The sequence below is a fragment of the Symphodus melops genome (genome assembly GCF_947650265.1).
Source record: "Symphodus melops genome assembly, chromosome: 1".
NCBI classification, from domain to species: domain Eukaryota; kingdom Metazoa; phylum Chordata; class Actinopteri; order Labriformes; family Labridae; genus Symphodus; species Symphodus melops.
This window is the reverse complement of record NC_136691.1, coordinates 6,880,872-6,894,886: the sequence shown is the minus strand read 5'-3', so window position 1 is coordinate 6,894,886 and position 14,015 is coordinate 6,880,872. Positions and strand designations below refer to the sequence as shown.

Genomic DNA, 14,015 nt, shown 5'->3' with positions numbered 1-14,015 from the left:
TTAACAGAATAATTAACTGAACCAACGTCTCTCTTAAACGACTGTTACAGGCCACTGTGACAGCAACGAGTAGTATTTTAATTAAAGTGCCCTCCAGTAAGCATGTGCGTTTCTAAAGCCCACGAGGGACTCCTTCCCAGAGAAAAGAGATGTTCAATGAGCTGCTGTACGCTGCGTGTGCATCGTGAACGCTTTGTCAACGTGGGCCAAATTGGTTGCGGATTGTTGTCAGGCAATGAGAAAAAAAAAAGAAAAAAAAAAGCAATATAACTATTACTCTCCCTCACACACACACACACATTCTCATCTCTGCAACCATTGCCGCAGTTTTCCTTATGGGTGTCCAATGAAGCATGCAGATCATCGCTGAAATTAAAGAGGGATCTGTAATGAAACTCCCAGAGCCCCCTCAGTAAGGAAGTAACTAGACAGCCCATAAATAAGACACAAACAGTGAGATCATAAACGATTCAGACGTGCCAGAAGAGGAATCCAGAGCAGGAAGTCTACTGGTGTTTTAATGGCGTACCTGCGTCGGGGACCTCGCAGGAGCAATGGTTGGTATGTAGGGCAGAAATGTCGTGTAGCTGTCATGAGGAATATTTCAATGAAGTGGAGTGATGTCTCTGTTAAAGCTACTGATTTTGCACTTCGGTTTGAAATGTAGATCAAAGGCAGATTGGAGAGTTTTTTTTGATGTGAAACGGCTTGAAAACGATTCACACTCTTACTGAATGATTTATAAAACAAACTACTGGTTGCTCTAATCCTGGGATGCCAAAATGATACCAATTTAAGAAGCAGGGTACTCCTTTTTATGAAGATATCAAAAGATAGACTCCAGGCAATGACTTTTTCCCTCTTCAAAAATAGATGGATACCCTTCTGGAAATGAGCTCTTCAAATATGTAAAAAAAAAAAAAAGAAAAAAAAAAAAAAGAAAAAGAGAAGAAGCCTTGACTCTCAGCCTGCAGTGTGCGTCTATGGAGTTGAAGCATGCGCAGCCTGATTGAACGAGCAGGTGTCGCCCCGCTCAGAGAAGAAGAAGGAGCAGATGGTGAACAGAATCAGACCAGAGAAGTGGAGGGGGGAAATATACTGTGTTGGTTTCTCAAGTTTATTCGATCTGTGGTTATCAAAGACAATGCCCGAGAACATAAGTTATGAAAAAGACCTTCATGATGGGGGGGGGGGGGGGGGGGGGGGGGGGGGGGGGGTGGGGGGTGGGGGGGGTTTGTTGATATGACATAGCATTATCATTTTTAAACATAGGCATTATTGTTCCTCGTTGATTTCAAAATGTTCAAAGTAAAAAACAAACAAACGGAGGGACAGAAGAGATGCCGGATAAAAGGACTTTTTTTCCTCAGTGGAGTGCTTCGTTTTTTTTTTTTTTCTTCTTCAGTGGACGGCTCCTGTGTCTGCGTGCACCATTAGTTCATCTTACTCCACATAATCTTACCATTGTTCACTAGAGGTCACCAGCGAAGTGACTGGAGTTCACCATTGTTCCAAGTGCTGGGGAGGGGGCGGAGTCAGCCCCTTCTGTCACTGCCAGTCTCCCGCTGGACACACAAACACTATTAAGTTGGGAGGAAGGCGGCAAAAATAAGACAAACACACCGATCATCATTTTAGCAGGCACCAGGTCGTGACATGGCCCCTTAGACGTGAACACAGGCATACTTTGTCACACACACATCCACACACACACACACACACACACACACCCACTGTACAGTATACGATGCACCAGCCCCATACACACAAACTTAAGAACGTTTAAAAACACTCCATAAAAGCACAATATGGTTTTTTAAAAAAAAAAAAAGATAATTGCACATGTAGAGATGAGATGGAGAAAGCACAGTGAGTGGAGGAGGAGCAGCAGGGGGGGGGTAAGGGGGGGGGGCTGCTGGGATCATGGCAAGAAGAGGGTACAGTACATTCAGTAAATGAAAATAAAACAGGAGAAGAAGAAACTTAAAAAAAAGGCAAGATCAAAATCCAAATCACTGAAAAGAATTAAATAAAAATCAAACACTTTTTCCAGTTTGTCTTGTTTTTTTTTTTTCTTTTTCTTTTTTTTAAAGTCATCGATTTCAAAGCTAACTCTGGGGTGTGCCAGCCTTACAGTAGTCCCAGTCGCCGTGTCCCGGGAGTCAGAGAGTGCGAGCGAGCGAGCTCGGTCAGTTGTGTGGATTTTAATTGTTTTCTTGCTTTTATTTAAAATCAAAGTTCACGTCTACATCTCTACAGAGCCGACGTCACAGCGTCAGGCGGGGGAGTAGTGGTAGGGTGCAAGTCTGCCATGACCCGACATATGCACAGGCATTTACACAAGTGCACGCACGCACGCACACACACACACACACACGCACACACACTCTCTCACAAAAACACAGAGAGTGCATTCTCTTCCTATCACCCCTGGGTACAGGCCTTTTCTTTTCTTTTTCTTTTCAGGTAAGCGCCAAAGAACGCCTCTCTTCTGTACAAAAGCAGACTCCTTCCCTTTAAATCGGAGTCTGCATGCTCTTCTTCTTCTTCTTCCTCTATTTTTTTTCCCCACGTCTTCTTCTTCTTCTTTTTTTTTTTTTACTTCCTTTGAGAGTTGAGCAGTTTGTCCGCCTCCGGGTACGTCGGATACTTCACCGTCTCGATTTTCTCCCTGACCTTGTAGGAAGGATAGAGGCCAGTGCGGCCCATTTTGCGGTTGATGCCTTTGGAGTATCCGTCCCAGTGGTTTCCGGCCACGCCGATGACGTCGCCGGGCTCCAGGGGGATGTCCTCGCTGTTGCGAGGCTGGTGAGGGTAGATGGCGATCTGGTTGTGGGCGTTTTGACCTCCGAAGTAGTAGATGTCGTCCAGGGAGTAGAAGAAGGAGGAGGCGTCTGGATGAAGCATCTGCATGATCTCATAAGCCACGCGGCAGACCTGAGGAAACAAGTGAAACAAGGGTTACTTACTCTATAAACATACATTCAATAATAATCACTGTATTTCAGATGTAATATCAAAAAAGAAGAGTTTAAAATGTGCTTCTGTGAACGAAGTGAGGAGACTCAGAGGGCAACAAAACAACAGAAACAAGAGGATTTTACAGTCAGAATGAAGCCAAAGCAGGGGGACAGCAGGTGTATAAGTAGAGAGGAGACAATTACAGGCGAGGACCATAACAGGGAAACCATAAAACAGGACTAAAAGACAGAAGCTTAAAGGGGTAAAAAGAAAAAAAAAAAGGACAAAAGTATTTCTCCTGATGACAAAACTGTAAAGACGAGACTGCACAGGTAGGAGGACAAAAGGAATCTTTACTGTAAAAAAAACAAAAAACATTTCTCTTCCCTTCTCCTTAAAGACGAATAAATGTGCTAATAGACTCCTCCTACTCAGACCTTTGAAGTGGATTAATACAACTGGAGTTTGAACAGTAACAAAGGAGCATTATTTTTAGAGTTGGCAGGAGGCCTCGTCCACTCTCTGTTACAGATGATCAGAATAATGGTTGATGAATGACAGTGTTATGTGGAAATCTGCAGAGAGTGAGCTAATCGTTTCACCGCTTTGACTCATGGGAGACATAATGGAACAATGAGGTTCTTGAAAAATCCAATGGTTGCGATTGTTCGCGTGTCCTCGAGTTACTCTCATGGCAAGCGGAGAACATCAAGCGATATATATATATATATATATATATATATATATATATATATATATATGTCTTTTTTAAACAGCTGAGAAAAAAACGCTCAAATCATGATAGACTGATTCTTTTTTATAAGTAACATGCCAAAGAAGTTCCCAGTGAATCATTGCACACTAACAAAGATCTTTATTCAGACACGTGAGGTGATCATGGTTTTTATTCTGCTCCCCTGTCTTCTAGTTAATAAACATTTTAAGTCAGTCAGTGCTCCGTGTAAATTCACACTACTTTTGATCCCAACACCAAAACCATCTCATGCCCCAGTTTCAGGAAAAAACCCACTTCAAACGAGCTTTTTTCACGCAGTCTCTAAATGTGGAGGAGGAGAAATGAACTGACCTGAGAGGAGAAGGTGCACACGAGGAAGTCGGTCTGAGACAGGAAGTGGATATCCAGGATGACTCCTCTCAGCGAGTTCTCGGTGTAGCGGTTGTGAAGGCCTGCCGACCATGAGATGGAGTTATCACTGATGAACTCATAGTCTGGATACCTGGAAGAGGTGAGGAGGAGGGAGTCAGGACGAGATGAAATCACAAGTGGAGGACAGATAGGCTTTAACATGTTGAGACACTCGGAGAGACACGGACTTGGTTTTGGCTTCCTGCAGCAGGGACGGATCGTCTGTGGCGAGGTAAACTCGTTTCTTGTCGACATGGACGCGCCTGGCCAGATGTTGGAACTGCTCCTCCACATGCAGCATGTACTCCTCAATGGGGTGGAAGGCGGCCTCCGTCCCCACTTTATCTGTCCTCCTCACATGGACACTGCACAGAGACAAACGGACAGAGACAAATCAGTCCAAAAAAATCTCCCTGAGAATTATTAGCTTTCATTAAATTTGACTGTTTTCCGGGTTCTGTTTCTGTTCCGTGTTTCGTCTCCGTCTAATCTGTCTTGATGAAGACTCAGTAAAGACGAAACACGGAGACACACAATGAGTGATTTTTAGTGGCTGGGAATCTTTGGGTGTCTTTCGATTCCACAGAGAATCTATTTTCAGTTCGAAAGATTCAAAGTCTATTTTTGATTTGTCCATACTTCAGGATCCAATCGTCATCTGAGTGACTGACTGAATTTCTTGCTTCTCTGTTTGGTTTTTCCCGAGCTAAAGAGCTAAAAAAAAGTTTTTTTTTGAATCTAATTGAAATCTGACAGTAGAGACTGCTTTAAAAAAGTGGCCATCAGAAGTAACTAATCCCATTCATACGCCACGAACAAAGCAGCAGGAGCAGCTTGGGGTTCAGTGTCTTGTCAAAGGACACATCGGACATGTTTCTGCAGGAGCTGGGGATCGAACCCCCAACAATCCAGTTTTGAGGCGACGACGCGACCAACAGTGCAACAGCTGTATAAATCTAGGACGGGCGTCTTGTTGACACTTGTGGTCATTAGTGTTTCGGCCTTTTTCTCTAAGGTGAGTTCCAACGATCCAACATTAACAAAACATTTCTTCCAACAGGAGCGGAGCTCTTTCTAAAGTGAGAAAAACAACAAGTGGAAAGGCACTTTAACTTCAATAGAATACATTGGAAGCCTTTTTTTGCCTTGATATAAAGAGCGAACAGAAAATCGACGGTGCAAAGGCGAAAAACGAAAAGAAAAGAAAAACTGTGGCTGAAAGAGGATGTTTCAGAAGTTAAAGTGAGCTTGAAAGACGGACATGGAGAGAAGAAAGAAATAACAACGACACGAGTGTATTTTCTCTGTCCTTGTCACGGCTCTCAGTGAGCAAGGACAAAGAGACAGCGCTTCGACTGAACTGAAGGAAGAGAGAGGAGGAGGAGCTTTTAAGCTGGGCGAAGAGGGTCAAGGGCAAGATAGGTTTCCTCTGCTGACACAGAGGCATCCCTCAAACTGACTGATGCTGAAGCACGATTTAATTCCAACAGAACGATTCAATTATATATATTAAAAAAAAAGCACTGAGGTACGGCTGCATTCTGGCTTCTGGCCTTGAGGAGAAAATGAAATTTGATAGTCTGAGAGAGAAAAAAATGAACACTCAACATTTCTAAAGTTTCATCTGGATTGGAAGCTGCCCACTACATCCAGCTGTCTCTTATGACTCGAGTCTTTTAAGGACACTCTGGTCAGGAGTATGACTCTCAGTTTACCCTTCCAAATGCGTTCTCTTACCTTGAGGCTGCATCTAACTCTTTTGTGAAAATGTGAAAGAGAGGGAAAAAATACCCCCCTCCCCAAAAAAAAAATAAAAAATAAAAAAAAAACAAGAGAGAGAGAGAGACAGAGATTAAGAGAGAGAAAACATAGACCGTTTCTAGCATTTTCCAGCTTTCGATCAGTGATCAGCTGGAGGAATAGCCTCTGTATTTATGCACCCAATCAAATCCAAAGACTGAGTGGGTAGCCTGAGTCTTTGATTCGCTCTCTGTGATCACACAGAGGTCCTGACTTCGTCCTTTGTCAGGGTCCCTCTGCTCCTGCTTCCTCCACTCTTTCATGTCGACTCCTTTTTGTTCCTCATTTCAGTCTCACCCTTTTCTCCCTCCATCGCAGAGGCACTGCTTCGCTCTCCTCCATCTCCTGCCTCCCTCATCCTCCCCTCTTACACACTCTCCCACACTACAGCCGCCATAATTCAATCCGTTCCTTTCAATTCATACAGATCTGTCGGAGAGGCAGGACAATCTGCTGTGTGGGCGTGCGAGTACACATCAAACACACCCACACCATCGGAAGAGGAAGAGCTGATTCAGGCAGATTGTGACAATAACTAACATCAGTGCTCTGGATTATCAGACACTTAGAGAGGAGAGTACTCGTGCTCGGCTTTGTCATTTGCATTTAAATCTTTCCAAACAGCTCATCAATGATCAGTCAATAGTTGCTGTAAAATAGATGCTCATGCAAACGTAATTATTCAACTGGAATGTGCTTTACTTGTTTAATTAGAGGACAAGCTGACCCAAAGTGTTCAAACAGCTCAACCAAAGTCATCAAATCCTCTCCTAAGAACAGTGTCGACTGCAGCAGTGTTGCAGCTGATTGTTGAATCATGTCTTACAGTAGCTTAGCACAGCTCAGAAAGTGTAAGAGTGATATCTAAAGAGGCGAGAAAATAGATCAAATGCAGAAGAGTGGTGAGCAATTTAACGAGGAAACAAAGTGATTATTAACAGCAGGCTGCTAAAACACTTCTTTTTGTATTTGAAGGCAGATTCTCAAGTTGCGATTTGACTGAGTATGAAAAGAAACCAGGAGGAGATTAGTACCGCTAACATATAAAAGACGATCAGCAGAGAGATAACTGGAAGTGACACACGGGATGTTTACGTTGAGGAAGAAACTGACTTGATTCCAGTTTTAATGAAGCAAACTACATTGAAGGGAATCATGTCCAACCTTGTGATACCGTGGGTGTCGCCCTTGAGTGCCGCCCTTGAGTGCCAGCATAAAACCAAAACAAACACACCTCCGTCATACTGAAACCCTCCTCCACTCACGTCCGCTCTGATCGGTTAGCAGGCTAATGTTAGCACACTTTGGTTAGCTCATAGCTTCATGTATCGACACAGAGTGACCGTGAACACACTAACGTGACGTCCAAATAAGCAGCCAGTGGGCTGTGTAATTCTTCATTCTATTGCTATATACCCACGGCCGTCCATGTTAGCGTGATGTAAACTCTGACGACAGAGCACCTCCTCACTCACTGTAGACAGTCATGACTCAAGAGAGACATTCAGAGTTCCTGATTTCTGCTACGTTTACGTGTAACGTGTCGCCTTGAAGAAATCATATCTAAACATATACACAAGGTAACACGTGTCGGCCTGCTACTTTACAACACATAGCACCCTATTTACCATCAAGAACCAGGTACCCTCCTTATATGGAGCTCTACTGTGGCTGCTTTTATATGCACAAGTTGTGTTTGTTAAATGTTTTACCTTTCGTTGTTTCTTTTGTGTTTCTATGGAAAATAGGCACGTTTCTGCATTTTGAATACAACAAGTATTTTCTCTTCTCTCCCATTCCACAGTGTGAGCCTTATTCATACGGAACAGACCTGACACGAAATATCATGAAAGATATATTTAGTAGAGCCAGCTCTTGGCAACCACATCGCCATGGAAATGACAGAAGCAGTAACTCTATTTTCTCTCTCTCTCTCTCTCCCTGCTACCATTAGGAGGCATTAAATGGTGGAAGGGTGGAGCTGCACTGATAGCGGCTTTTAGTCGATGTCTTCCAGCCTTGCTGCAGCGCGTGTCCTTAGGGAGAAGCGGAGGAGCGAGTGGTGCTTGTAGCGGCGGTGGCGAGTGAAGGCGGGTGGGGGTCGCCTGGTGGTTGTTGGTGCTCTGGGGACAAGCTGTCTTTCTATCCCTCTTGGTTCTCCTTCCATCAACCCTTGCATCTCCCACTGCTCTCGCCTTTTTTTTTTTTTTTACTTTGCTGACACTATGGATCCTTTTCAAACCTCACTTTTATATCTCAACCCTCCTCACACTTTTCCATACACTCATATATCACCTTCCCCCTTGGTGCTGATAGAAGCACACAGGCACTTTGTTCCTACATCAGTGCAGAGAGGAATGGAGGTATCAAGAGCCGAGGAGGGAGGGGAAAAAAGGGAAGAGAACTTTGTTCTACCCGGCACTTCATTTCAATAACCCTCTCCCCCGTGATCTGAGGGGAGAAATGGGTGTGTGCAGGAGGTTGGAGTGGAAAACATAAGAAACAGCAGTAGAGATATGTGTAAAATTAAGAGAGAGAGTGAGAGAGAGAGAGAGAGAGAGAGAGAGAGAGAGAGTGAGAGAGAGAGAGAGAGAGAGAGAGAGAGAGAGAGAGGATCAGAGTAGGGATGTGTGCACCTGGGAACGTGAGGTAGAGGTGAGTGTAAAATATAACGATGTGAAGAATCGTGAAGCAGGATGAAAATGGAGAAGGAGATTTGAAAACAGTTGGGGATGAGTCACAGACAATAAAAAAAAAGGAGAAAAAAGAGGGGAGAAGATTTCAAGAAGGACAGGAGAAAGGAACGGCAGCTGCCAAGGTGATGAAAGGCAGAGAGGTAGCAACCAAAGAGAGGAGCATCTGAGAAAAGGGAATAAAACATAGAGTCTGTTTTATCATGGGGGAGAGAGCTACGCAGAGGAGGACAGGTAAAAGCGAGGAAGAAGAGGGCTGATTGCCCGCAGCAAAATGTTAAGAGGAAGGTGAGAGCGAGAGCCGTTTTGAAGGGCAGGAAGTCGGCACAGGGACTGTGAACATATGGATACAAAGAGGATGAAGGAACAGAAGCGGGCTGAATACACAAACTCACGAAGAAAATCCCTTTTGGCGTTAGCGTTAGCATGCGGGTAGTTAGCCTCACGGGACGAACTTTAGACAATCACACAAAAACACCTGAGAGTCCTTTTTCCTTCCTCGTCATGCCTTACAGATGACGTGCGTTGTCTTTATACGTCCCAATATATCTTCTCCAACCTGCAGGAACAACTACTGCAGGTTTTTTCCCCTCAAACCATCTCACTCGTCCTGTTTCTCCCTTCATCCTACTTTCTTGGTCGGCAGGTTGACCAAAGTTCTGCTCAATGTTTCTGCCTGTACATTTATCAATACTGTATCACCTGTCGTCCGCAGAGCAAGACCCAAACATGGAGTGTTCGATTTGTATGCTCCTTATATCTTGGAAATAGGAGAGTTTATAAATCCTGTTTAGAGATAATCTGATACACAGTATAATCTGTGACCACTGATGGACTGCAGAGAAGGTTTCATTGGGAACAGTTTGGTAGATTGTGGTAGTTTTCAGTAAAATGAGGGAACAGTTTTGTTAAACTGCGGCCCCGGATTTTAAACAGTTTTGTGTTTAGACGACACGATTTCTTCAGAGAAGGAATGGATTTTTTTTCCATGCCTTTAGTTTTTAGAGATGGGACAGTGGATAGAGTTAGAAATCAGGGAGAGGTGTGTAATGACGTTGGAAAGGAGCTTGGACCGCCTGCTTAGAGGACTAAAGCCTCCACAGATGTGGCACGCTGCATGCAGACTATCCAAGGACTATCCAATTGATCAGGATTTAAGGGCATATTTCAATTTATAGCTTTGCTTTCTTTGGACTTTTCACCACTTTCACTGTGCAGCTTTCTATTTATTGTGCTTTTTTTTTTTTACTGACTTGGACTTGCTTGGCAGATGCAGTTGCTATGGAAATGGTTTATTCTATTGGTCTCTGTAAAGAAAGAAAAAGTGTTGAAAAAGATCACGTTCCCACAGGTTGCTTAACAATGCCCGCCGATTAGAAATCAGCAGGCTAGGATTATGAATCTGTGGGCTTGGATTATAAACTGGGCTGTGTGATTTGTGAACACGTTTACCCATGGCTCTTTTTTCTTGTCTCAGTAGGCAGCAGGGGGGGCTCCACCACAAACTCAAAGAAAAGTGCAGAACCCCAGAAAGCCTACGCTCTTTTAACCAAGGCCAAAGACTCACCTGTTTACAGCTGCATTTCATTCAATTATTTTAATTTAATTTAAATCACTTTTTTTAAAACACAAATTACTGTAACGTTTACTTCCAAACCTAATAACTGACTTAATCTTATATTAGCTGGTTGTTTGATATTTTTTAATTATTATTTTTTCAATTATTTAGAGATAGGACAGTGGATAGAGTCAGATATTGGGGAGAGAGAGAGAGAGTGGGTAAGGACGTGCGGGAAAGGAGCCACAGGTTGGATTTGAACCTGGACCGCCCAATTAGACGACTTTAAGCCTTGGCTTAAAGGCTACCAAAAACCCATCACTTAGCTCCCATGCTCACTTATCACCAGTTTCATTATGTTTTTGATGTCTTTGAACTGCTGTGTTGCTGAAATATGAAGTATCAGTAAACTTGCCTTGCCTGTGGTTTGACTTTCTCTGTATGAGAAGTGTCCTGAGGAAACTTTTAATTTGGCACATCAAAAAGGAAACGATTGGCTGAGTGGTTAAAAAGAAAAAAAACCGTGAGTGAAGTTTTCTACAGAGTCCTGTATGATCCAGAGGTGTGCTGTTTAAAGACACCTTTCAATACGTCAGACAGCTTACATATGAGAGTTCACTGACGCGGTCACACAGGAAAGATAAACAAGTACATAAACCGCCAAATGTGTCTGACCCACTTCTCAGGAGCTGCTTAAAATTGTCAAACAGCATTGTGATTTCATAAAGTCCCACAAGGGAGTGGATGTCTCTCTCACCAGAACCAAAGACCTCACACTGATGAATTCTTTCTAATTACGCTGAACCGGAAACAACAAGTCCCAAGTCACTCCCAAGCTGTGAGAATCTCTGGAGGCCAAACAACACTGAGACGATATTAAAGGCTGAAATGAGACCTGCTGACAGCACTGGTGTCATCTCATCTGCACCACTGACGCCAAGTCTCATGAAAAGCAATGTCGAGGTGGTGTATTACCATTTCAGGACTCTGAGGTGCCTTGTGAGGGATTTGGAGATTGTCCCTATCTGCAAACAATTTGAGCTCAAAAACAACTGTTGAAAGATTAAGTGGCCATCACTCTGTTTTTTTTTTTTTTTCTTTTTCACCCAAACAAACCACCGACTCAGAGAAAATGACTATGCAGGCTAGTCAGTCTACTCTCCCTTTTTGGTAAAAACTTTAATATCTTACAACTGTTGGATCTATTTCTGCACTCATTTTTCAACTGGATGAAGTCCACAAAATGTGATCAACATAATATCTACTTAACACCAATGCCCAGCTGCATGAACTACCTTTAGATTCAAACTTTAGTTCAACTCTTATAAAGAATATTTCCCGAAGGCCCTTGGCTTCACTTAGGAGGATTGCATAAAGCCTCTTACAGTGCCTCCTTTCTTAAGCGTTCACACCAAGACGTCCATATTTATTGTCACAATACAACACTTCTGCCCCTTTGTATCGTCTTCATTTTACTTCACAGCAGGGGTGGCACGTAATATCTATATATTAAAATCATCGAACGGCTGGTGCCAAAGACTTTGACACAATTAAGTGCACAAGAGTTAATTGGCAAAAGACGAGGCTAACAGTGGGATAAAAAAGAAGAAGAAGCAGACGACAAAATGTAGGACAGTGGTAAAAAGAGGTAAATGATGAAGTGTGACGGTGACATCAGAGTGCTGTGAGTAAACACTTCAATCCTGCGCTTCACTTTTTAAGGACATTTTGTATTCTTTAGTTATCAGATATCCTGATGTGTGAGCAGACTCATTGTCTGGTGATATTATTGACATTGTAGAAAGATAAACGGATGGTCAACATCCCAACGAGTAGATCCTGTTGGTTTCCCCAACATGCTCCTCCTTTCTCTCTCTTTTCGATCGCTCTTAATGAAGCCGTTGTCTTCTGTTACACTAATCATTTCACCTGAGATAGGCTGCTATGTCTTCCTTAGAAATTCTGAGGAAAATGATTACTAAAGGACCCTCAAGCAACCAATAATGGAATACTTAAGTAGTAAGAATTCCCTCAAGTGATCAAAGGGTTCTTCCAACATTGGAAATTCTTCTGGGGGTTTTACGCTCCTTGTTTCTTTCTCATAAAACTTTAGAAAACATTTAAAGAGCATATTGCAGGTTAAAAATTTTTTTTAATTAATATTTTATATAGTCTGTTAATGGCTGTAAAATAAGTAGGTTATTTTTTTAATATGTTCTACAACACATAAGTGCTCTAATTTAGAGGAGAAAGTGGCTGTTTTAGCATAGCCGTTTAGAACGTGCTTTTTTTTCAACAACGCGTCATATGACGTAACATGAGGGAGTCCCGTTCTCTGACTCTGCTTTGATCGGCTTTATGCGTCCGTGTATGAATGAATGAATGAAGCCTTTATTGCCCCTGGGGGAACTTGTCTTGCACCGAGAGCATCAAACACTTTACAAACAAACATTTAGAAGGCAGCACAAAAGAATTAAAGCACAAAAAAACAGGCTAAAACATGATTAAAGAGGAGTAATGATACGTGGTAGTGAGTGAGAACAGACAGGATGCCTCCCTGCTATAGTTTGTAACTTGAGCGGCGCACATTCAGGTGCACAGTGTAAGTGGCTTGATTATTCATAGTGTGTTTTGGTGAATTATTCTCACAACCTCAGAAACGATCGAACAGACACATTGAATATTTCGGTATCAGACACAAAAACGTTTCCTTATTAATGATTTAAATCTCTGGCTGTTTAACATCAAATATTATATACGCAGACAGAAAGCGTTTAATGATTTGATCTGCTGGAATCCTCTGTATATTCTCTAGTGTGAGCGTAATAGACACCGGACAGTCTGTTTTAATATATGTAGTCATACGATTTATTATAAATCCAACTCTGTTACAAGAGAGCGCGTGTGTGTGTGTGCGCGTGTGTGTGTGTGTGTGTGTGTGTGTTTGTGTGTGTGCGCAGTGGGGAAAGACGGAACGCGCAGTTTGGAAACGAAACGAAACACAACCTTTACTTCTGTCGGTCCTTTATCCCATTAAAACTTTAAACTTTTTGTAGTAGCCTAATATATGTGCACGCATTAAACTGTGGAGTGTGTGTGTGTGTGTGTGTGTGTTTGTGTGTGCGCAGTGGGAAAAGACGGAACGCGCGGTTTGGAAACAAACAGAAACACAAGCTTTACGTCGGTCCTCTATCCAATTAAAACTTTAAACTTTTTGTAGTAGCCTAATATATGTGCACGCATTAAACTGTGGAGTGTGTGCGCTGTTGTGCATGTTTGTGTGGATTACGTGCGCCGTGATCCTGCACCATACACTGTATTTTCTATAACAACGTGAGCACTGGGCTGCATGAGGAATAAACAATTAAGACATGGTGCTGCATTTGCACAGGCCGTGTAATCGGGTTCTATGTCTGTCTGTCTGTCTCTCTCTCTCTCTCTCTCTCTCGCTCTCTCTCTCGCGCGCGCACAGCGCGGCACCGTAATACGTTGTACAGATTTGCCGTTTTTACAAGTGTAACATACAATGTAAAGGTGAATGATCGTCACTTGCACCTTCTACAAATAGTTTTTTAATTGATTGAATGTGATTACAAACTTTACATATGCTGATGTGAACACAGCACTCGCCCATATATGGCGAGCTGACACCTGTCACTCAGCAGGACGCCTGCTCCGGGTCTCTCCTCACACCACAGCTTCACTTCTCTCCTGAGGCCGTTATTCCTTTAATCCTGCCTGTTTCTGCTCTCTATCACATTTAACAGGTTCAGAATAATAAGCCAGTGGACCATTATATGTAAAGGAATACATGTCTTCTTCCTCTTTATTGACGGGAGTGACACTCGGATCCATG

General features: G+C 42.9%; 1 protein-coding gene across 2 annotated transcripts in view; it reads right to left on the bottom strand.

Annotated features, from left to right (window-relative positions):
- Window positions 1–1,096: 1,096 nt before the first annotated feature.
- The window catches only part of fut8b (fucosyltransferase 8b (alpha (1,6) fucosyltransferase)), a 79,222-nt gene continuing 66,303 nt past the window's right edge, over window positions 1,097–14,015 (bottom strand). For both annotated transcript variants that reach the window (XM_079370920.1, XM_079370919.1), the window contains 3 exons: window positions 4,297–4,473; window positions 4,049–4,199; window positions 1,097–2,937 (listed from right to left, as the gene is read on the bottom strand). In XM_079370920.1, coding sequence (XP_079227046.1) covers window positions 2,599–2,937; window positions 4,049–4,199; window positions 4,297–4,473 — 667 coding nt within the window. In that variant the 3' untranslated portion in view covers window positions 1,097–2,598. The remainder of the gene's footprint in view (window positions 2,938–4,048; window positions 4,200–4,296; window positions 4,474–14,015) is intronic.